This window comes from Vicugna pacos, chromosome 3 (assembly GCF_048564905.1).
Source record: "Vicugna pacos chromosome 3, VicPac4, whole genome shotgun sequence".
In the NCBI taxonomy this organism is placed as follows: Eukaryota; Metazoa; Chordata; class Mammalia; order Artiodactyla; family Camelidae; genus Vicugna; species Vicugna pacos.
The window spans coordinates 29,254,247-29,279,586 of NC_132989.1; the positions used below are offsets into that span (position 1 = coordinate 29,254,247).

The 25,340-nt window shown below is 39.7% G+C and overlaps 2 protein-coding genes across 11 annotated transcripts in view; both read left to right on the forward strand.

Moving 5' to 3' along the window:
• The window catches only part of ACSL6 (acyl-CoA synthetase long chain family member 6), a 56,759-nt gene extending 43,151 nt beyond the window's left edge, over nt 1-13,608 (forward strand). For all 7 annotated transcript variants that reach the window (XM_072957360.1, XM_006212838.4, XM_015246596.3 and 4 more), the window contains 4 exons: nt 1,146-1,289; nt 2,464-2,565; nt 3,467-3,538; nt 13,141-13,608. In XM_072957360.1, coding sequence (XP_072813461.1) covers nt 1,146-1,289; nt 2,464-2,565; nt 3,467-3,538; nt 13,141-13,278 — 456 coding nt within the window. In that variant the 3' untranslated portion in view covers nt 13,279-13,608. The remainder of the gene's footprint in view (nt 1-1,145; nt 1,290-2,463; nt 2,566-3,466; nt 3,539-13,140) is intronic.
• Nucleotides 13,609-20,184: 6,576 nt separating this feature from the next.
• Nucleotides 20,185-25,340, forward strand: part of MEIKIN (meiotic kinetochore factor) — an 84,378-nt gene continuing 79,222 nt past the window's right edge. For 3 of the 4 annotated variants that reach the window (XR_012069572.1, XR_012069578.1, XM_072957452.1), the window contains exons 1-4: nt 20,185-20,478; nt 20,600-20,693; nt 21,095-21,182; nt 22,842-22,902. Coding sequence is in view for 2 of the 4 variants with exons in the window: in XM_072957452.1 (XP_072813553.1) it covers nt 20,349-20,478; nt 20,600-20,693; nt 21,095-21,182; nt 22,842-22,902 (373 nt within the window). In the remaining 2 variants the exon portion in view is untranslated. The remainder of the gene's footprint in view (nt 20,479-20,599; nt 20,694-21,094; nt 21,183-22,841; nt 22,903-25,340) is intronic. The other variant, XM_072957449.1, reaches the window with a different exon arrangement.

Here is a 25,340-nt window from a genome sequence, read left to right on the forward strand (position 1 = left end):
AAGGAGCCAGTGTAGGGAAAGTGCCTGATGTCCAGCCTGGGTTTTAAGCAAAACAGCCCTGTTTGCTTTTCTTTTCTAGTGAGATGGCTCTGATTCTGATGGATTGAACAGGTGGAGCAGGGCGAGAGTGTGTGCACAAGCCTTGTCAGGAAGTAGTTTTGATGGAAGGAGGAGGTGGATATGAGAGGGATTTACAAGTGAGGGTGGATGAGCCTGACTTCTAGAAGTCCAGGAGGGGACACCAGCAAGGCCATCTCCAAGTTTGGGTCCTGGGGACTGGGACAGGCTTGGGGAGGAGGATGAGCTTCCTTTGCGGCACATTACATCGTGCAGGGCAAGCCACCTGGTTTCTGTAGCCTTCCGAAGACATTGAGGTTCTGAGTCAGAACCTCAGTGAAGAGGTCTAACTGGAAACCTGGGTGCAGGAGTGGCTGGTAAAGAGATAAGTGGTGGTCAGCTCGAGGAGCATTGTCAGTGGAAGTGAGGAAATTGCAGCATTCAAGTGTTGAGCCAAAGGAGGGAGACCCACCTGTTCACCTTGGAAACTCGAAAAGATCGAGGGGAGTCAGGGAGGTGAGCGGGGGTCCTGGAGGTCGGGACACGCACTCACTGCCCAAGGGGGTGGCCTGCCTGCTGCAGAGGCCTTGGAGGGTGAGGGCTCCTAATGCCGTCTGGGGGCCTCTGCCAGAGCTGTGAGATGTGCTGGAGGATGGAGAGGCTGCTCTTTGGAGGGGTGGCCTGGGCATGGTTCAAGGGGGTGAATCCAAAGATGCTGCTGAGAAGAAGGACAGCTGGAGTGAGGACCTAGGGGAGGGGAGCCCCGAGGGGAAGGCAGGTTCCTTCTGAGCAGGAGGACATCTGTTGCTGGGCACCAGGTTGGCAGGGGTCAGAGCGGGGAGCGGGGCAAATGCTGAGGGGAAAGGACTAAGGGACCAGCAGAGCTTGGGAGGTATCAACCTGCAGTGCACGGTGGCCTCACCAGCTGCACAGCGGCTCCATGGGAGCACGGACGTCGTATGTATGAGTAGATCTAGGGGGGCTTGTAGGGTGGGAGAGGGCAGGGCTGAGGGCCTATGCACTAACGAGTGAGGGGTTCAGGCTTGGGAATGCCATCTCTTTATGAAGCTATTTGTTCAACTCCACAGGCAGGAACTCTTAAAATTATTGATCGGAAAAAGCACATATTTAAACTTGCTCAGGGAGAATATATTGCGCCCGAGAAGATTGAGAACATTTACATCCGGAGTGAGCCTGTTGCACAAGTCTACGTCCACGGGGACAGCTTAAAGGTGAGTCCTCTAAGCTTCAGCCCTCCCACACTTACTGGGCCTGCTGAAAAATCCAGAGGAATATGGAGATAACTTCCTAAGTGTCTGGCATTTGATTAAAGTGATGAACTTTAATTTGCAATCAGACACCAATATTCTTCTGCATATTAGCTCATGAGAGAAATTCCTTTCTAAGGGAGAAATCTTTTTTTAGGGGGGGTTAATTAGGTTTATTTATTTTTATTTATTTATGTATTTTTAATGGAGGTACTGGGGATTGAACCCAGGACCATGTGCATGCTAGGCATACACTCTACCACTGAGCTATACCCCTCCCCACAAGGGAGAAATCTTAATTGCTTATAGTTTGATAAGTTGTAATTAGATAATAAGTTACTTGAAGTGGTAGTAACGAACATCCCCACTACTTTTAACTTACACTGATTGCATCTACTTCCAGGGGGAATCTTAGTGTAAGATGCTAAAGCAAGATTCAGGGCTTTTGCTGTTTTGATTTTGAAATATGCAAATGAACTGTACAGTTAAATCTGTGCATTATTACAAATAATGGTACTGATGACATAGCTTAATGTATATTAAGCTAATGTGCTAATATAGTTTAGGATTAAATTGTGTGGAGAGGATTTATATTTATTCTGCTTTCAATATCATTTAGATCTGAAGTCAGAACTATCACTGTGAATGTATTCTGTGCTATCACTGGATTTATATAGTTAAATATTAAATTATTTTTTAAGAAAATGCTTTAAAAATTAAAATGGTGTTCTTCATGAATGAGGGCCATGTTAATGAAGCAATTTCAAAATGGTCTGGAAATCCTAAGAAATATGTGTGTTTTGGTTCATGGAGTTGGCTGATGCCTGAGCTGTACTCATTTAAGATTGGTGTGAGAATCAAAGGTACGTATAGGTCTAACCTTGCCGATTCTTAATCTCCTTATGCTTATTCTTTATTGACTTTTTTACAAAGTTAGGGAAGTATATCAGAAATATTCAAGAACATTTCTGTCAAAAATGTGTGATATGTTGGTGGAAATGTTTCATATAATAAGCGTATACTGACGTTTAGAAAACGGTGCAGTCTGAGAATACCAAAAGATTAGCTTTCATGCTGGACCACAGATAACTGTCTTAAGAGCTTTTGTCATAACTGTTTTCCTTTCTGGGGATCACAGGCCTTTTTGGTGGGCATTGTCGTGCCCGACCCAGAAGTCATGCCATCTTGGGCCCAGAAAAGAGGAATTGAAGGGACATATGCAGAGCTCTGCAAAAATAAGGTCTGTACCTTGGGGTTGTTCCCTAAAAGACTGATGGACTTCCTGTGACACAGAATAATGAGAGGTCAGAAAAACAGTAGCCTAAGTGATATTTGAATATGTAGGGAAATTTCTGACTTTATAAGTGGTGAGAATCCTAAACCAGAGGTTTGTCTATTATTGTTGTAGAAAGAACTCATATTTCTTCTTAGAATGCTCAACAAACTATTGAATTTCCCAGCCAGGAGATGTGACAGAAAGCTTGCCCAGCCCCATTGTTGTGCAGCTTGCAGGAGAGTCCAGAGAGGGAAGTGGCTTGCCCAAGGCCACACAGCTGGTTAACAGCAGTGTCAAATGTGAGCATAGGCCTTCTGACTCACTGGCCCTGCTCTCTCCTAATGTGAGGTCGGTTTGGTGTTTACTGGGCTTAGAGAGACAGTCATGGAATTGAAAAGGTAGCACAGTTCTCCCTGCTTAGAGCATTAGCTACTCACACCTTCCAGAAACCTGCTCATGGCACACGCAGGGTCCTGTGGAAGAGGACCTCTGTGCCCTGGCTCAGCCTCGGCCCCTCAGTCACATGATCTGCTTCTCAGCAGCAGCCGTGAACCCTAGAGCTCCCACTGGGCCCTGGGCTCTTCTGGGGGTGACAGGGTCCCTGGGACTCACCAGGCTGACCAGAGGGCTCCTTAAAAAATCAAGTGGTCCCTTAGCCAGTTCCCGGTCACTCCTTAGGCCGTGCCTGGCACTGACTTGCCAGACGAGAGGTGATGATTGGAATGCTGCTGGGAAGTGTCAGCTCCAGTTGGGGGTTTGAAGGTAGGGGAGCATAGATTCCTCTACCTCCATTTTGAAATGTGTTGTTTTTGTTGTTGTTGTTGTTGTTTTGCCTTGTAATTTTTACCCATGTGGTTCAATTCAGGAGCTGAAGAAAGCCATTTTGGAAGATATGGTGAGGTTAGGAAAAGAAAGCGGACTCCATTCTTTTGAACAGGTAACTGTTATCTTCTCCACACTTATGACTGCCCTGTATGCAGGGATGAAAATTAAAGCAACCAGTGCTGGCCCTGACCTAGATTCCCCACCCTCCATGCTGTGGCCCTCAGGCAGGCTGTGTTCCAACGGACCCCTGAAGGCCTGTTCCAAGCTGACTTTGCAGCAGCCTGCATCATAACTAAAACAGGTCGTATGTCGCGTGAGGCTGCGCTCATTGTCCTCACAATCACAGACATTCTGAAAGCCGAAATATTACCCGAGCCATCACTGGTGGAGCATGTGTACACGGTTGTCTCTGAGCTGCCTACAGTACTCAAGACCAGAGTCCTGTCTTATTTTTATGGGGACTGTCTTCTTGGCTGCAGCAGGCAAGCTTACTTGCTGGGACATCAGTTGTGCTCCTGGGGGCCAGTGATCCGTCAGCCTAGCATGCCCTCTACGGAGTGTGTGGGGAGAGGACACAGCAGACCTCTAAGACTTTTTGTCTTTGCAAGGTGGTGGTTTTTACTGTAACCAAGTTCCTGCATGTCTGTTCCTGCTTACACATGCCATTTGTACATTCTCTTTAGTCAAAAATTCAAAAAGAAAAATTCTTCAAGCAGAAAAATATTAATATACTGATTTTTAAAATTTCCTAGTATGTATTTAATGTAATTGTTCTTCATAAAATATTTCTCCAGTAGGGTCCCCAGATACAGTATTCAGGATCTATGAGGCTTATGAGAATTTTAAATTCTGTATGTTCATTTTAATGATAACCTAAAAGCATTTTAAAACCAGTTTTAAATATAAAACTCTTACAGCAGTTATTTGCAATTAGAAAACATTTCCACAGATTAAGATTTTCATTTCTTAAGTTTCAAACTCAGGAAATCTAAACACAGTTTCTGGGTTTGAGAGAATTGTTTTTCTTTTGAAACAGATCTTTACCTTAATCTAGCTTGAGAAACACTGCTTTACCCTCATCTGTCAGCTTGTTTTAGGGCACATAAGGCCTGGATGAATCATCTTCGTTTTAAAAAATTATAAAATCTGAGGCATCCAAGCAGGTTATATTTAGCTTTCTGAATACAAGGTCAATTCTGGCATAATAATTATTTAAATTTCTAAACTTCCTAGTACTCTCTTCCTTGCTCTTCCATTAAGGGGAGCTGTGTGTATTATCCCACAGGGCAGGGGCCACAGATGAGTGGTCTGAGACCTAGGTAATCTGGGTCTACGTGTTGATCTGAATGGGTGGCTGTAAGGTCACTGGGGATGCAGTTACCTAAAAGGAGCTCCTGCAGTTACCCTTGCAATTCCCAAGGCCTGCACGCCCCCTGCTGGGTGTGGGCTGCGTGACCTGCCTCAGGGCACGTGGAGAATCTTAACAGCTAGATTCCTCTCCCCGGTAAAGACTACTGACTCTTAAGATTATGTTTAAAAGGGGTCTTCGGTTAAGTGTCCAGCATTAACCATTGCTCAAGTTAGAGCTTTTACTGGGAGGAGATGTATTCTTGACTTCCATACACCGTACGCAGTTTCTGCTTTAATAATCGGCCCTCACTATGGTAACCTCAAGTACAGAGAAATCTGTGGCATCTCAAAGGCCTGAGTTTTATTGCCAAGACTGTTACCTCTTCACTTTCTCTGTTCTCATTCTCCTCTTTGTTAGTCTGTGGTGTCCTCCCCACCACAGCCAGTGTGTGCCTCAGCTGACCACAGGCAAGCAGAAACCAAGCCTCACACCTGAGGAGCATATACTCCCAGTTGTGTTATAAAGCTCAACATAGATTATTCGAGTTAATCCATGATCCACTGTCAGCTTGTCCTTTTCACTTTTCCTCAAAAAGGCGTGATCAATTAAGGCTTAACCCTAATTTTTTAATCTCTCTCCTACACACACACAAATGCACAACACACACAAATAGATATCCAAGCCCAAGACTTAAATAATTCAACAGAAGTTTTAGGAGTTTAGACTTACTGGGCAGAGTTGATCTGAATTAAACTTTGAATTAGATAAAAGATAGTGTAATTTAATTTCCAGAAGACAATTCCGAGAACTGGGCCAACCATTATTAATTTATGGAGATCTTTGGAAGATATTTTTAATGGCCGATAGGAGGTATTTAGAATAACTGTATCAATAATTAAAATACGTAGGTACTTGGGAACTATTTGAGCCTACTTGTGATCTAATGATTCTCTTGACATTTATATGCCTTATTAGCTTGCATAGGCATTTAAATACAAAATGAACTTTGATCCTTGAAAGATTTTTCAAATTCTCACTATGAAGCCCTCACTAAAAATATTTTGTTATATTTCTTGTCATTGAAATGAGTATTTACATAACCAGTTTGCCTTTAAATCAGAACTGAATAGAGCATTTCCTTAATTAATTAAAAAAATTTTAATCTCTTCTGTCCTAATTCATTCTGTTTATTATCTGTAGGCAGTATTTTGTATTAAAGTGTTTCATTGAGTAATACCATTGGAAGATTTTAAATACTATATTTTTTCAGAATTACGAAAAGTTCTGTGCTGTAATGAGTTGGCATAAATTGACACTTTTACAGTATTATATTCCAATATAGTATTTAAATGTTACAGAATTAAAAATTTTTTTTGTATTTATATGTTTTTTTCATGTTGAATTTTTTTAAATTATTGAAGTACATTCAGTTTACAATGTGTCAACTTCTGGTGTACAGCATGTGTTAGTCATACATATATACATATATTCTGTTTCATAGTCTTTTTCATTATAGGTTATTACAAGTTATTGAATATAGTCCCCCGTGCTATACAGTAGGATCCTGTTGTCTATCTATTTTTTATATAGTAGTTAGTATCTGCAAATCTCGAACTCCCAATTTATCCCTTCCCACCCCCTCTGCCCCCTGGTAACCGTAAGTTTGTTCTCTATGTCTGTTACGGTATTTTTAAATAAAAAAAAAAAAACTATAGAACCACTTTTCAGTGACAAGAATGTGGTTTCGGAAGGGGAGCTAACATTAACATTTCAGAGCGAAGCTAACATCCTTCTTTCCTCAAAAGAAACTTTGCTTATTGTGAACTGGAAAACAAGTTTTATAGTGTGTTAGGCATGAAGGGAAAATGAAGATTCTCATTCATTTTTTTGCCCACAGTTCAACAGTGTAGTTCTATTAGAGAATACATAATTATTTACAAAAAATGAAAATGGATTTTATTACTGGTTTACTTCTGAAAAAAATGACTGATTTGGGACCCACAGTTAAGATCAGTGTTAGTTAAAGAACTGTTTTGACCCGTTTACTGACTGACTTGCTAAATAGAGTTTTAGTCATTGGAGCAGTTGGTGTAATTATTTTGATGGGAGAATTTAAGAAGACCCCGGGCTGTAAGTCAGAATGGAGCAGGGACTGGCAGCAGTGCCACCCGATCCGCTCACTGAGTGGCTGAGTGGTGAGCTGGATGCTGTATTGCTTGGTTTCACACAAGACTGTATTTAATTGTATTTCCTCTCCTCAGGCAGCGACTGTGTGGTAGAAAGCCACATTGAACTGCAGATGCCCCAGTCAGCCCTCTAGGCTTGCTACAGGTAGCTGGTTTGACAAGATATTCAACATGCACCAGCTGATGCAGGCCTTTCTTCCTAAGATCATAATGTTTTCTTTTACATTCTACTCACCATCTAAGTAGCATACGTAGCTCTCCCTGTCAAATTCGTCCTCCCTGTACTGTACTGTATTGTTTGAAGCTGCTCCTTGTGACTACTGGATCTTCAAAGGTGTTCACCCAAGCCACTGTACAGAACGTAGACTCTTGTCTCAGTTACACTGTGTTCTCCACATGCTGTTAGGAACGCAGATGAGCTGAAACCCGGGCCGCAAGGACACTGTAGAAATTACATCTTGGCATTTGCATCTCCTTTTAAAATAATATTATTAATTTCATTTACAAAAGAAGGTGGGTAGATTATTTGCACTTGTCACAAGTCTTTATGTGAGACTGTTTCTATCAGAAAGGAACTTAGAAAAAAAGTTAAAAGGTAGTAGCACCATCAGTTTTTCAGTTTTTCATTGTATGACAGTAAACATGAGTTACTAAGTTAAATCACTCCGTCTAGGATTAGGTTTGATTTGGATTGTGTTCATGTTTTCTTTAAACTAACTATTTTTGTTATCAAACAATGATTTCCAAACTTAAGTAGCAGAACTGCAGTGATATCTTACGTGAAAGCTGAGCATGTACAAAACATACGAGCAGCACTGAGGTTTGAACTACAGCCTCTCTTCAACCCGGCCCCTTCACCCACCCCTGCGTCACTGCACCTCCATGCACCTCTGCCTCTCCCCCACCTCACCGCACCTGCCTGCCTACAGCCCGCCCTCTCACCCATCTCCACCTCCACACACACCCCAGCAGTGGCCCCTGCAGAACCACAGCTCTCAGTCCACTGCGGTCTGAAAACATCTCCCTTGGGTCCTGTTTCCAGGAAATATTGGGTCCCCTGGGATGGTTTGTGTTTGATAAAGACAAATTAGGAGAAAAGTATCTTCCAGAGGGTTCAAAATACAGCAGGCCGTATTCCTTGCCAAATCTTTCCTTCTTTGAATATCAAGAACACAGAGTTTTCAAACAAAACACTTTTTACACGAATCTTAACTAATTTTGAAACATTGGATAATGCCCCATTTTAGCAAAGAGATTCAGATTTCCAGCTATTTATATTGGGTATCCAAGAAGAAATCCTTTCAACATGAGTAGCAGGGTTGCGGCAGCTACCTATAAGGCTAGCTTTAGTCTTAGCCTAAAGTTCTGTCCTCCCCATCCCACCACACACATGAATCCCTTAAAATACTATTTTTTAAAAAAGCAAAAGCAAACCCTTCATTTGAACAAATTGATGAGACAGATGAATCTGATTTATTAATGCTGTGCTCATTTGAAAGTTGTCAAATTTTAAAATTACAAGTATGGGTTTAAAAAATGCCAGAATTTGTTAGAATTTTTCTTAAAAGCTTTTTAAGAAGTTGGAAATACAGTTGTTGTAGAGGTATTCTTTGTATATTGAGTTTTTGAGCTGAAAAGTCAGTGAATGTAATGGAGAACTTTCTGAGCAAAAAATTCTTTGTCATCTCAAAATACTCACTTGCAGGAACACTAGACTATTTGCATCAGAGATTTTGAAAACAATCAGTGACCTGCTGAGTTTTTGCAACTATTTGCATACATTAATTTTTTTCTAATTTTTAAATTGTAATTAAATGCATATAAACATAAAATTCACCATCATAAACCATTTTTAAATGTGCAGTTCAGTGGCATTAGTGCATTTGTAATGTTGTACAACCATCATCCCCATCCATCTCTATAACTCCTTTCATCTTGTAGAACTGAAGCTCTATACCCATTAAACGATAATTCCCAATTCCCCCTCTGTCCCCAGCCTCTGGAGACCACCATTTTACTTGCTGTCTCTATGATTTGGACTACTCTACTTCATATAAGTGGAATCATACAATATTTATCTTTCTGTGACTGGCTTATTTCACCTAGCATAACGTCCTCCAGTTTCATCTTATAGCATGTTATAGCATGTGTGAAAATTTCTTCCCTTTATAAAGAATATAATATTCCATTGTATGTCTATACCACATTTTGCTTATCTATTCATCTTATTCATCTGTCCATGGATATTTGCGTTGCTTCCCTGTTTTGAATATTGTGAGGAATGCTGCTATGAACATGGATGTACAAATATCTCTTTGAGATCCTCCTTTCAGTTCTTTTGGGTATATACCCAGTAGTTGAATTCCTGGGTCATATGGTGGTTCTATTTTTAATTTTTGGAGGAACTGCCATACTGTTTTCCATAGCAGCTGCACTATTTTACATTCCCACCAACAGTGAACAGGGTTCCAATTTCTCTGTATCCTCACCAACATTTGTTATTTTCTGTCTTTTGGATAATAGCCACCCTAATGGGTGTGAAGTGATACCTACATTGATTTTGAAATAAGTCATTTCCTGATTGTATCCACTGATTTTAATTAACAGTTCTTTTATGACGGTAGCATCTGACACAGTGACCTTCTACTGCTGTTTTCTTGACTTTTGTAACCCACACTCTAGTTGTTTTCTTCTCCTTAAGTCACTGCTTCTCTGTCCAAAGCCCAGGCTGAAGCTCTATCCTACATACTAATACCATTATATCCAATGTCCAGAAACCACTTGGATGCCTCAGAAGCATTTCAAACTTAACATGAGTACTTGATCTTCCCACCTCCAAAGAATCGTTTTGGCTCCTCCTACAGCTTTTCTGCTCAAGCAGAAACCTAGAGCCATTTTTTTTTTAGTTGGCAGAAAGTGCTTTATTTTATATGGACTTCATAGCGATCACTGAAAATGACCTATTTTTGAAGTGTCATACCTTTTTGGAGAATCTGGCTTCTTTTTTTTTTAAATAGCAGCATTATTTATAATTGCTGAGATATGGAAGCATCCTAAGTGCACATCAATAGATGAATGGATAAAGAAGATACAGCATATATATGTAATGGCATACAACTCACCCATAAGAAGGAAGGATATTTTACCATTTGCAGCCCTTTATTCACTTTTTTTTGCCACTTCAAAACCAGAATTTTATAACTGGCATAAACAAAATACCTAGAAATAAACTTAACCAAGGAGGTTACCTATACTCTAAAAACTAAAACACTGATGAAGGAAATTGAGGATGATACAAAGAAATGGAAAGATATCCTGTGCTCTTGGATTGGAAGAACCAACATTATCAAAATGGCCGTACTACCCGAAGCAATCTACAGATCCAGTGCAACCCCTGTGAAAATACTCATGACATTTTTCAGAGTACTAGAACAAACAATTGCAAAATTTATGTGGGACCATAAAAGACCCTGAACTCCCAAAGCAAACTTTTGCAGGTCTTTTTTTTTTTCTCTTTCTTTTCTCTCTCTCTCTCTCTTTTTTTTTGTTCTCTTTTCTTATGGCCTAGAACCATTCTTATTATCTCTTTCTTTACACTTACTCAAACGAATTATGTCTTGTCCTTTCTACCCCAAAATCTATTTCCATCTCCACAACTTTGTAGCCCAAATAATCATCAGTCTTCCCTCTTGGCTGGTCTTCCAGCTTCCACTTTTACCTCACATCAGTCCACTCTTAACAGTCTTTCCAAAGAGGCATTCTACTATTCTCTCACTGATTAAACACTGTTTAAGGATTATATCCAAACTGCCTACCTTAGCATATTGATCCTTTGTAATATGGCACCAGCTTATCTCTCCAGCCCCATCTCTTTCTTCTTTATTTGTACCGCATGCTTCAGCCTATATTTATAATGCCCCAGATGGGCTTTGGCACACGTTCCCTCTGCCTGGAGAGCACGTTCCTCTCCAGCCATGTAACAGCCATTCCCCCTTCCCCTGCTATCTTCATCTGTCCTTCAGAGTTCAACTCAGCCATCTTTTTTCAGTGAATCCTGTCCCATACTGGGTAAGGTGCTATATCAGAAAAGCATTCACTCTGACATAAAACCTGCAGTGTCTTAAACACATTGGGTGTGTTTTTGTGGTTTTTCTCACATATAAGAAGTCCAAAGATAGGCAGTCCAAGGCATGTACAGGTCCTCAAAGACCTAGGCTCTGCCTGTCTTTCCACTCTCCATCCTTAGTATGTTAGCTTATCACCTTATGGTCACAAGGTGGCTGCTACAGCTTTGGACGTTGTCCATAGTCAGGGAAGGAAAAAAGGAGAGTGGGTGGAGATAGCTATGTCCAAACCTTTTATTAGGAATGCAGAAGCCTTCCCATCTCACTCGGCAAAGATGGATCTCATGACTACCCCTTTGCCAAAAGGGAGGCTGGGAAATCAGGGAAAAGGAATGTCCTAATTGACATAGAGCACCATGGCCCCAAACAGATTCTGAGTTCTATTAGCACAGAAGAGGTAGGGAGTGGGAAAGCAGCTGACAGGTGCTTGTCCCTCATACTGCAGCATCTCATATTGTAAGCTTCATGTGGGCAGAGATTGTGTCCTGCTCTTCCTTACATCCCTGGTGCCTTACACTATACCTGACACACAGTAGTTGCTCAAATAATATCAGTTAAGCAAAACAACAAATGAAAGCATATGTGTATTTAACATATATATTTTGAATGCAATTTTAAAAGACTATATTATGGCAGTTCATTTGCCATTTAATGATATGGATCTCTGACCTCAACAAAGTAATTGAATTTAGACCTGGCTGTCAGTCAGGATACAATTTCTTGGAGACAGTGTCACTCTAGGATTCAGCTCAAGCTCAGACGATAAACTTCTTGTAGAACTGCCAGTGACCCTTTCAGCTGTAATCCCGTATGGGAGGAGCCTGCCCAGGGCCCCCCAGGTTAGTTCATCTATCTCTCTGGCCTTGCAAAGGGACTTTGTATGAAGAGGCCTGGGATCTGCTTCATGGAAATAGGCCGTGTGAACACTCAGTCTGATCCCTCTATGCTTCCTTCCAGAAATGTGAGAAAATTCTCTGGTGGATCTTTTTTTTTTTTAAACAGACTCATCATGCCGCACTCCCCACACCCCACCACCACTTTGACTTTATATCCCTCCTGTGAATGGCACCACAGCTTTCCAAGCTAGAAACCTGGGAGTCCAACAGGCCACCTCCTCCTTTATTACATCCTGCACCTTTACCTCTGAATCACTCTTAGAACTGCTTACTTGTCTCTGCCACTGCTCTGAGTGCAGGCCCTTCTCTCCTCTCCTGTGGATTAGTCAGATCCTTCTGATTGGTTTCCCTGCTTCCAATCTTAACGTCTGTGAAAACCATTTTCACATTTCCCTTGGTGACACCCTTCTAAAACGTGTATTCAGCCACATCACTGCCCTGTATAAAAACCTCCAGTGCCTTCCTACTCTTCCTCTATAAGCTGTCCTGTCTACCCCTTCAGCTTCATCTCTCACCCCCTTTGCCTCCTACTTTAGGTAACTACAACAGAAACCAGTTGGTTTTCCTTTTCCATGCTCTTGCCATTTCTCACTCCTGTAGCTTTGCTCTTGGGGTTGCCTCTGCCTGGGATGCCCTTCGCCTCCAACCTCTCCTCCTTTAGATTAACTCTTACTCATTCTTCATCTTAGCCAAAAGGCTGATTAATGATAACTTATTCATTCTTTAACACTCACCTGATTTGGGAAGGCTTCCCTAACTGCCCCTCCCTCTCCCCTGTCATAACTGAGTTAGGTGCCCTTCATCCTGTGTATACCGTGTCGTCTAATAATTGCCCAGTGTGTCTGCTTTACTGGATGCCAGTGTGTACTCCCTGAGGGCAGGGGCACTCCGGATTCCTCTTTGTGCCCTCAGTGCCCGGCACAGAGTAAGCAACCAGTTCACTTCTGTTGCCTGGCTAAGTGGAGGAGTAGGAAGGAAAAAAGGTGGCTTTCAGACATATTAAAGAGTCTGAAATGTTATTAAGATAATTGACTTTTACATAGGCAGTGTTTTTATATCAACGTATCTATTCCCATATGCCTGTTTACTTTTATCATGTATGCTATGAATGTTGTGTTATATTCCTGATGAAGATGTATTCTGCATTTGGTTTTTAGGTTAAAGCCATTCACATCCACTCTGACATGTTCTCAGTTCAAAATGGCTTGCTGACACCAACACTAAAGGCTAAGAGACCTGAACTGAGAGAGTACTTCAAAAAACAAATAGAAGAGCTTTACTCAACCTCCATGTGAAGTTCAAGGAAAGTTCTTCCCAGTATAATGGACTATGTAGCAATATTATAGTTATTCTTGGAAGTAATGAGTCAGAATGATGCAGCCGAAAATGAAACGCACGTGACCTTATGACTGAGTCTTTTCCTGTCCCAAGAGGTCCTTAACAATATTTTCTCTATCATCACCAAGTATACTTTATTTTTATTACAAGGATATTGTAGCAAGCTGCTAAAAATATTGCAAATGGCAATGTAAAAATCAAGACTTTTCTCAAGAACTGTGTACCACTAAAAGTAATATATTCTCAATGTTCACAGAACTTCTATTAAACATAAAGGAAAAACATAACTGATATATTGTACTTAATTATTTGTGGCATAGTAGCCAGGTACAGCAAATATCTAGGCAGTGTGGACTACCTCATTCAATAACTAATGGTCAACATCATAATTAAATCATGCTTAAAAATGAAAACTAATACAGAATCATGCTAAAACACAAAACATGATAGCTCACATTCTACATAACTGCAGATTCTTTAAACAATGACAATCCTTATTGATGTGAAAAAAATTTTCTCTCTGGTTTTTACTTTTATTCATGAAGAATGCAAAGTTGAATATTCTTAAAACAAATGTATTTACATAACATTTTACAAAGATCTTTCAATACATTTTCATATTCATTAAACTCATTAAAATATTAAGGAACTACCTAGAAAAAATGTAATGTACAACTATTTCAAGGACAGTATGTGTATGTTCGTGGAAGTCTTACCACGTGAATTATAAAAGCTGTCTGTTGACTCTACAATGAATGGACCTTTGGGGGAGACTTAGGAGAAGAAACCCAGAATTATTTCTCAGGGCGGGCAACAATTAATGTATCTATGTTCTTTGCTGGGATCTTCTAGTCTTCCATTCTCACTATGTCCATGCCAGGCCTGGGAAACCCAATATGGGAACAATTCTGAATGATTACACTTACTTCCAGGAAGACTATCAAGGCAGGATGCAGGGAGGAGGGGATGTTATTTCCAAATAAAATAATTGTTCGACAACTTAAGTTTGAAGAACCTCTTCCAGATACCCCTAGAAAACTTTTTAAGTCCATTATAGATAAATATCTCCTTAGGGAATAATTCCATTCATAGAATCTCTAACCACTTCTAAGCTTACCCACAAAAACCTCTTTTCTTGCATAATGTATTTTAAATACTTCTTGCACTTGGGTGCCAACAACGTCATAGTTAAAGCCCAGCACAGACAGCAGTTAAGTTGCAAACCTCAGACTGCATCTGCAGAAGGGCCTGCAGAGCCAGGACTCTGAAAACAGAGTGGGGGCAGTATTCACCGTCCAGAAGCTCCTATCCTCTGGAGCAAATCCAAAATGTGAATAAATGCTCTTGGTTAGAAATAGCATAATCACACAGGCTTACTAGATGAATCTGCATCAGTGATTATACACTGATATTTCAGTCTTTGCAAAAGTGGACCACAGCTTCATTTGATGTATTTATTCAATGTTTCACATGTTTCTTTGCTGCATTCTCTCTGCAGTCCCACTACTGGCATGTATAGATTTGACTTTCAGTTAAATGAGTTAGTGCTAGGCATGTTCATTTTTAAAGGCATTTCTGAATAAACCAATACTAAAAATGTCCAAGGACACATCTATATAGCATTAATTTTTATATTTAATATATATTTTATTAATTAAAAGAGAAAATCATTACCAGAATTGAATATTCATGCTATTTTAAAGGCAAGTAGTTTCACGTTTTGGAGAAAATGAAGCTGTTTCCCATTGTCCCTCCACTCAACTAAATTGTCATAGTTTGTTTCCAAAAGATTTGGGGAAATAGCAAATAATTTAAGATTTATTTTGATTCTGTTTATACTTCATAATACTTAGAGATGACTGTGGATAACTTAAGATTTCTTCTTTTTCTCACTTTAATCTTATGTTTCTAATAGACTTCCTGATCTGTGTGTAAACCATCACACTTGCGCCTATAAATAGGTTACTGCGGATGTGCTGAGAAAAGTCAACAGTGGGCCCTAAATATATTGCATGTACATTTATCTTTTCCTCTGTTTAACTCCACTGAATTTTTTAATAAAGGAGAAATGAAACAATATGTGTTAACAGAAAAATCCTTCTTGCTTCAGATTTCCCAGTTTTATTTTGAGGGGCAAAAGTCTGTATCTCTCTTTAACCAATATTGAAAAAGGCTGTGTACTTAAGACATTTACATTCATGGTGGATGTCACATCTGTTTAAGTCTAGAGGTATAACAGAGATCAATTACTTAAGCATAAATGTGTTATTAAGTGCTTAGCCTTTTATGTGTTTCTCATTCAAATGTGTTAGTAATTCTTATATTTTACAAACTAAACTTATTGTATATAAAGCTATAACATAGAATATACACTATTTTTTTTTCCTTTTGCCATAAAAGATATCTTTATATTATATTGTGATTCCCCTCCAGGTGAAAGAAAACTGACCAGGCATGGTGTATAGGCCTAACTCCACATATTAGGAACTCACAAACCGAGACATTACATGTCTCCTTTACATGAACAAGTCAACTTTTCACTCTCAATTTAGATAAAACTACAAGCATGAGAAAAATATAGAACGTTTCATTGCAGTTTTTATAGTCAGGTAATGTTTTAGCAACTTGAAATCAGCACTTAATTTGTATTACCCATCAAAGAACCAATAATATTTTATTTTTCTGCAGTAAAGGAAATGAATTATCTTTATTTTCCAAATGTCTAAAGCACAAATGTGATATAGTTACTTAGAATACAAAATACTATGAAATGAATGTAAAGAATGGAAAAATGTATTTTTGCATGAAAAACAAATCACTTACAAACTTGCTTTATGTCTCAGGAAAAAAAATAATGAATGATCATATATAAAATTGATAAACTATATGTTGAGCTTAGTTGCTGTATTTTCTTGCCTGTTTCTATTTTAAGGAAGCATATACATGAAAAGAAAAAAACCATCCTGATAGTCTGAATTTTCTCTAAAGTATGCTGCACAGTGCTTTGTGTGAATCTACAGTTAACTGCAGTAAGAATGGGATTAACTTGCAAGTGAGGACAAAGCCCTAAATGAAAAACTGTTCACTTAGAACATATGAATAGTTAAAACCCAGAGGCAATAGATAAATGCTACCTGGAACACAAGCATTTCTAAGCACGGTCCCAAACAAAAGATTTTCATGAGCTGACCGTGGCTTTTAAGCATTCATTTGACTGATTATTTTTATTTTCCTTGTTAAGTCATTGCAACAATTGCATGGGGGGAAAAGGATATTTTTTGAAAAGTTGCTTCTTCTACTTTGAATTTCTAAAAATTGAGATTAAAAATTTACCTTTTAAATATGCATAAAAGTATTTTAACTGTAATTATATTTTTAGTTGCTTTGTTATAATAGCATGCATATCAAATATAAAATGCATTTACAAAAACTTTTGTAAAAAATAAAGATTTTTTTGTTTCTCAAAGTTGCTTATAATTACTATTTTATATATTTATTTAGTGTAACCCCTTGATGTTAGTCTGTTTGGTAATCATAGATCATAGTTCTTATGGTAAACATGGTATCAGGCTGTATCACTAGTCAGCATACTCTACATCCTCTGTAAGGGTCCCCAAACTCCAAAGACTTATGGTCCCCCCGAGAAGCTCTCCTTTGCTTTGCACATTTGCTATTGCCAAATGTGTCCTGAATTTAATTCATTTTTATATTTTTAAAGGAACAAATCACTGTATTCAAATTTTGCACCATGATGACCCTTAAACAGTATTTCCATGATGTCTTTACCCATATACAATTGACAGGTACACTTTCTTTAAAATGGTATATTCTGCCATGTCTGAGTTATGCAGAGTCTGCCTTTTTTATATATTTGCTACCATCGACTCCTCTCTATTTTCACAGCTTTTAGTGTATTTGGGGCCACTCTCATCTCTTGTCTGGAATATTACAGTGCTTTTAAAATTAGTCTTCCTGTTTCCACCTCAGCTTTCTCAGATTTCACCATCCACATTTCAATCAGGGCAAGCTTTCTAAATTGAAAATCTGGTCGTGCCAGTCTCCTGCTTAATATTCCTTCGATGACTTCCCATAGTTTCCAGGATAAAATTCAGACTCCCTGGTTCAGCACACAGGGTCCATCATCTCTCCTCCAGCCCTTCCTCCATAGAGCCTTGTCTCCAGTCATACCAATTACTTTTTGCAGTGCCCTAAAAGCATCATGCTTTTCTTTGCCTCCATGCAGCACTTACAGTCCCCTTTTCATAGAATACCCTTCGCTCTTATCCCCCTAATTCCTACCATTCATCTTTTGAAATTCAACTATCCTTTTCTTTAAGAAGCTTCTCACATGGTTGTGTGGTTAACTATCCCTCTGCCCCACTCCCACTCAGACTGTGAGTTGAGGATGTAGCCCCAGTGCAAAAAGTCTGGCCCACAATGGATGCTCAAGAAAAGTTTCATGAATGAAAATCTCCTTGACTCTTTTTCACATGTTACATAGCATTAAGATGGCAATACCTGAAGGTACATTTCATGTATCCCTGTTTTTTTTTTTTTCCCATCTTGTCAACTAGGCAAAAATAAGCTGATTTTCAGTTGAACCCTAAAATCTGTGGATGGTACCACAAATGAAGCTGCTCAGGGCTGGGAAGGGATTCACTATGTAAGAAAACATTATTCAGAAAGATTTCCTCTGGGCTCCAGAGAATCTTAAACCCACACACTGGCTGTTATCCCAAAAGCTTTCTTCAGAAATCTCTCAAAACTTGGAATTTGTTTTCCTATGGAAGTTAGGATCTCCGTAACTGTTCCAAATCAAGTCAAACCCATCACATATCCAAAATAAAACCCTGAAAGCAGAAATCTGAATGGAGATATGGAAGCAGTACAACAGGGAAAAGAAAGATGTTCAATTTAACACTCAGCTGAACGCTTGCACTGGAATTTGTGTATTTGGGGTTGGAGCAAGGGGAAGGAGATGACTGAGTTGAGATATCTCTACCCTACCTCACATTTTTATAGGGGAATCATTTCCTTCCACTTTCATAGGCTGGCTAGGTGAAGCGTTTAAATCGACCAAATCTGTCTGTAGTCCCTTCCCCTCCCCTTGCTTCTTAAGGCTTCAAACTCCTTTCCTTACTCTCCCCATCCCTTTCTCTTCCATGTGTTAGGAGGAATGGGAACATGGTAAGCACACTAACTAGCTGAATGTCAGGAGCTCCATGCCATCTGTCATGATGAGTCTCCAAGGCTGTGGTTTGCTCAGCTTCAAACAGAGGGGACAAGCAGATCTCTCCAAGGACGGTTTTGGCTCAAGAAATCATACCAAAGGTTATTTCCAGTTTTGAAACCTAGGCATTAACTCCCATAAACCTTTACTTGATGGTACTTCAGTGAATGTAGTTCAGTATAGAATTCCAGGGATTAGCGCCACCAAAGGACAGATCAGTTTTTGCTTTAAGCTGTTTTCCTTTTTCAATATGTCTTCCATGTCTAGGCCAAGGGCATTCCAGTACCGAGACTTCCCAAAGGTCATTTAAGTTTTTTTTTCACAACATTCTGCAAAGGGAAAGAGGAGAGCCTGAAGACCTGGCTTGTAAACTAGAGACTGCCTGTTGGCATATTGTGGATGTGACTAAAGAAAAGATATTGAAATATGATAATAGCTTTATACTGTAATAAAACTGTGAGATTCTTGACTTGAATTAGAACCATTTCTAATTCACCTCTGTATCCCCAGGACCTACCACAATGCTTAACACAGAGTAAGCTGCTGGGTAAGTATTGATTCAGTGACTCAAAGCACTACCTAATCAGGTAAGAATGCCTATCCTCTGTTCTTTACAAAGTTGTTTTAACGATTAATTATGTATTAAATTGATTGTCATAAGTGACTCTCTATGGGCAGATCTTGAATAAAAAATTCAGAGTGATTTTATTATGAAAATACTATGGATATATATGTGCTTGTATTTACACACACAATATTGCAACATCCCAGAAAAAGTCTTTGAGTTTTTGTAATTTCATCTGTACCATTGGCATTTTTCAATGTTAAATTATTTTTTTAGGTAAGAAGATGGTTATTATGTCCACAACATGCTTATCAGATGCAGCCTGATCGTTCAACCCGGGTGTACAGAGAGGGTGGTCATTAGTATGTTCCTCCATTTGGGCAGAGCCAAAGAGCTGAGCCCTATGGCACTAGGAGGGGAGCCTCTGTGGAACTCTCTACCTAAACCACAAGGCTGCCCAGAGATGACCAGAAGGTAGTTACTAAACAGGGACTAATGCATTCTGCTAGTCTCTGAGAAGAAACCTCCTGGAACCTAAGCTCTTCTAGTGCTTGTTTCACTCCCAAGTAAAATGGCCCCCCAGTAAACTGGCAGGCCCAGGGACTGAAGTTAATTGCTGAGGACGACACTCCCTGTCACTTTAATGTGCTTTCGTTTCTCTGACCTTCCTGCACTGACTCAGGCTGACCCCCAGCTAGACTCTGTGTGCTCAGAGACCTCAAACTCCACTACCACGGCCTTCCTGGTGATGTTAAGGAGAATGGCCCAGATATCAGTAGCAGTTGTTGGTCCCATCAGATTAATGAGAAAATGAAAAGCAAAGGAACAACCTACTGGACCAGGAAAAGCTTTTATCAATAATTTCCCCCTCGGGACAATGCGAGGATGCCGATGCGAGGATGCCTACGCGTGAAGCCGCTGCCTGGAGCCCAGGGTCCAAGCCAACCTCCCGCCAAGCACCCAGGCGCTGCAGCAACAGGGGGGCCGACCCCGCCCCGTTCCTCCATCTTCCCAGAAGCCGCCGCGCGGTGTGGCCGAGATAAAAAGGCGGGAGCTAGGCCGGCCGCTCCAGTCTGGAGCGGGGGGCCGGCGTTGTAGGCGCTTCCCTGTTTTCTTACGTGTTTCCTCCTGGGCTGCTCCGCAGGCCAAGTCTGGACGCTGGTTCCTCAGGAAGGCCACGAGACAGGCCGTCGAGGGCTAGAAGGCCCCTGAGGCCTGGGAGTGGGGTGGCAATGTGGTCGCTACGGGTCTATACCCGCAAGAAGCGGGCTGAGAGGCTCAACCTAACCCCGACGCCGGATCTAGGTGTCCCCGCAAAGGCAGAGGACCCGTTAGGCCCTGGCCGAAGTCTCTCTGCCAACTGTAAGCCCCACCCGGCTGGCCTATGGAGCGGGCGGGGTGGGGGTGGCGGGCGCGTCTGGGCCGCAGCAGGATGGACCTCCAAGGCTTTCGCTCTAAAACGTACCGTACCGCCCTCTCTTAGGCCTGAAAAGAAAGGGCAAAACACACGGTTTGCCGAAAATCAAGGAGAAAGCGGAGCGGAGTGGGCAGGGAGGTAGCAGCTCTGGGCCGCTGAGGTGCGTAGCCACGAGGAATAGGCTAATGCCTTCTCAAAACTTTAGTCCTCATTTTCTGCTAACAGCCTCATTCTGAGAGTCTTTGAAGAACATAAATAGCTAGAATATTCTAATTTTGCTCTTATTGAAACACAGACCTAGAAATTTGACTTCGGAAAGATTTTTTTTAAGAGGAAATTTTGCCAAGTTACCTGAGAGCAAATGAGATAAAAACCTCCAGGAAAGCATTCCTGGCTTCAGTTGGGTATTGATACAGTTCACCCACTGTGTTCGTTACTTGTTCCTAATGATGCCCCAGAGAGCCTTTCAGATTCTAAACAGGGTAAACAGTGAATGGGGATGAAGAGGGCCAAGTCCAGTCAGTGCAAACTAATTCTGTTGTTTGTTTGTTTGTTTGTTAGCACTCGGTTAAGAGGTACAGGAGAGAAAAGCCTGCAAGAAAATAGCACTAGTGCAGAGGCCCAGGATGAGAAGATCGCTCCACTGAATGTATGTATGTTTCTCCTGTGGTCCTTGAATATCTTCGTGTACAGACCCTGGTACCTGATGTACCTCCAGATGAAACTATGGCATGGTCTTTGTTCAGTAGAGACTATATCGCTTTGTTGTGTTTTTTATAAACATTGATGCTGTGTCTTTAGACAGGACCTTGAATTTATGATTATAATAGATTCACAGCCATGCATTTTCGTTTTTTCTTTCCCTTGGCAGGAATTTGAGAATTCATTACTGGCTAGTTTTCTGTGTGACAGATATAAAACGTTTCTTAGTAATTCTTTTATATTTGGTAGTAGTTAAACACTTCAAAATCATTTTTATGTTTTCTCATATTGCATTAGTAGCTAGAAAGAGAGGATTCATTATCATTAGAATATTATAAAACTTACTGATCTACCGTATTTAATATGGATTCTGTACATTATTTTAAAGATGTACAGCAGTAGTTTGGAAAAACTCAGGTTTTAAAAATTGCCGTGACTCATCTGACATTAGCATTAAATTTTATAGTCCTGGTCCAGTATTTTAGCTTGCATATTCTTTTAAAACCTGTTTTTGGAGAGAGGGAAGTTTTAACAAAAGTCATTTTTAAAGAAGGCTTTTCACTGAGATTTTGACAGTGTTAAGTGTTCCTAATAGATGACTGAGACTATGCAAAAAAGTAAACATTTTCTTTTAATTTTAATATATTTCCTTCCATTCCTTTTTTTCTGTGCCTTTTAAAAATTTTTACAGAGTATCTTATTGTATATTCCTCTAACATTAAATAATTTTCAAAAATATGGTTTTTAGTGCCCGCATAGTGCTTTGTCTTATAGATAGATATATTGTAATTTTTATAACTATTTTTCTGGGGTTGGAGGATTGAGATTGCTTCCAAGGTTTTCACAGAAATTTTTTTGTGTACCTCAAATTGTTATCCTAAGACAGTTACTTTGCAGTGGGTCAAGGGTTAGATTATGTTTAAAGCTTTTGATTCATTTGGCCAATTGGCACCATCTTATCCTGAAACTTAAAGTATAAATACATATATACACATAATCTACATATACATATATATATATTTGATGGATGAAAGGTAGCACGTTGTTTCACTTTCCATTTCTTTGAATGCTAATAAAGTCGATACTTTTTTCTCATTTTATTGGCCATTTGTATGGTTTTTTGTGAAATGCTCATTAGATATTGAAGATATTTATACTTCTGCACACACATATGACAAATACTTCCATATTTGTTAAACTATATTTTTGATATTTTAAACTTATGTATCAGTCTTTTTTTAAAATTTATTTTACTTTCATATTTAGAGGGAAAAAAGCCCTTCCTATCTAGGGGATTAGAAAGAATCTAATCTCTGTCTTCTAGTTGCTGGGTTATCCCACAACAGTTGGTTGACTACTATATTGTTGACTCCTTAGATATGTCCACAACATTATATTTTAAGATTTATTTCTAGATTTAATATTAAATATCAGACTACATCTATATCAATCAGCTGAAAGAATCTGTTCCATATGAAACTGGCATACGAAGTCGACATTAGTTTTTCCTAATATTTTCAAAGTAGCCAAATCAATGTGATATAATATTGTAATATAAAAATATTCAATCTCATAATTTGTGCTATATCTTTCTTATCTCGCATAGGAGTCGGAGACATATTATCTCCAGGTTGACAGTAGTTCATCAAATAGTGAACTAACATCAGGTAAGATTGTCAGATATGAACATACACAGCTTGTTTTCTTACGCATGTAAGTAACCATTTGTATCTCTACCCCACCTTGTCATCTCAGTGGAAGAGGTGTCTTTCTCCTGGTGCAAGCTGAACCCTTCTGCTTGTGCTCTGGACTTCATTCCTAAAGCTTTCAGGCACACACCAGTAAATTATAATTGTGATAAGTGCTCTGAAAGAGAGGTTGACTTGGGTGTAACTGAATTTAGTTGGAGAGATTTGGGAAGGCTTCCATGGAGGAATGCCAATTTCTTTGAGATCTGAAAAAAAGTAGAAATTAACTATGCATATGCAAAGAGATGAATAAAGAGCAATCCAGGCAGAGGGAACAGAATGTGCAAAGACCCCAACATGGGACTGAGCATTGTGCGTTCAGTGAACTGAAAGAAGGCCAGCATGGCTGAAGTAGAGCGAGAAGGAGGAGATGTGATAATAAGACAAGGTTGGACAGACACAGGCCTTGCAAAGCCTTGTAGGCTAGGTCAGAGATACTGGTGTTTATCTCTGGAGCAGCAGAAAGCCTCTGAAGTCATTCAAATAGGGAATGATATGATCACGTTAGCTATAGTACGGATAGAAGGAGGAGTGGAAGCAATTAGAGTTAAGAGGCTACTGCAGTAGTTTAAGGGAAGAATGATGGCACTTTGTACTAAGGGATGATATTGGAAATGGAAAGAAGTGGGCATATCTTATGGCTGTTGTAGGAAGTGAAATAGACAGAATTTGGCAAATGAGGGGTGAAGAAGATAGAGGTATCAAAGATGACCCCTGTTTCTGGCTTGCATAACTGGGTATAAGGTGATGCCATTCACTGAAAAAAATCTTGTTTGAGGGAGAGATCATAAATTATCTTTTTAATAAATTATGAATGCCTTTAAGATGACTAAGTAGCAGTGTCAAATAGGCAGTTGGATATGAGGGGCTGCTGATAGAAATTTGTGAGCCATCTACATATTGGTGTAATTGAATTTACTTTAAAAAACAAGAAAGGATACCATCAACACACCAGAAATACTGAGGAATTCTTAAAAGCAAATGAGATCAGAATAATGAATATATGAAGAGCAGAGAAAAAGCACTGCAGAGATAAGAATAGCTCTGGAGATAATACTTAACTCAAAATGCTTGATCAATAAATGCAAAACACTATAATAGAGGGGACCCTGAAGGAATTGTCAAGGTGATTGATTAAGCACTGTATTCTGGCACTACATGACTTGGCCCCCTTCTTTCACTTTCTTATATTGCAAACACTGGCAGCGACCAGTGCCTATTGCCAAGATAAAACCATGGGAATTGCTCCCAAGCAAAGTGAACTAAAGGGCTTGTTCCTAAGGGTCAGTGCTGGAGCTGGAATGAGAGGCAGAGGAGAGTCTGAAGTAACTCCACATTGCCACAAGGATGGCACAGGGGTGAAAAAGTAAAAGATGTACATTATGCTTATGCTTCTAAGCCCCAGAAAAAAAGATAAAGTATGGCTCTCTGAAGTAAGAATTCTGATACAGGAAACTTCCAATGTGGATACTTGCTAAACAATTAGGGCAGTGCTCCCATGTAACCTGAAATACCCAGAAAATACAGGAGGGCATCCCCACCCAAAGCATAAGTTCTCAGAATGTCTCATCACTATTCTAAAATCTCCAGAGGCAGGCTGTTGTTTCAGAATTTATACTCACTGCCATACAAACAGATTATCAAATGGAGATACGAACAGATATTCAGGAACAGCAAACATTTGAAGAAATTTAGTGCTATGGAAGAGAGACCACAAATGTGACAGAGAAATTAGCACCCGAGGTAATGGTAGAAAACTTTAAAGATCCCTGTAGAGACAAGTAAATATCTCTCTAGAGATAAAAGTCCATTGAATCCATAATATAATGGGCTTCTAGAAAAAAAATTATAGTCCCTGGAAGCTTAAAATATCGCCAAATTTAAAAACTCAGGAAATGAGCCTAATATTGGGATGTATTCAGCTGAAAATCAAATTAATTAGCTAGAGAATAGAATAGAGGAATTTTCTTAAAATACAGAGCAGAGGAACATAGGAGGTGCTCAACAGAGGTTTTTTTCTTTCCTTCTTCTCCCTTCTTTATCTATTAACTTCTACTTGTTCTTCAAAAATAGATTCAGGTGTCATCTCTACTGGGAAGCCTTTCCTGATCGCACTTCTCCCTTTCTAGATGAGTTGTTCTATCCTGGTAATTTTCTGGCACTCTTTGTATACTTCCATTATAGGAGTCAAAACAACAGTATAACCATTTTTGTTCTTCTAGGCTTTAAAGCCATTGAAAATAAGCAGTAACTTTTATCTTCCTATCCCATGCTTGGGACATAATATAGTTTGAAATGCTTGTTGAATGAGTTTTCTACTCTATTTAGAGGAAGTAGATAATTTAACCATCATCAGT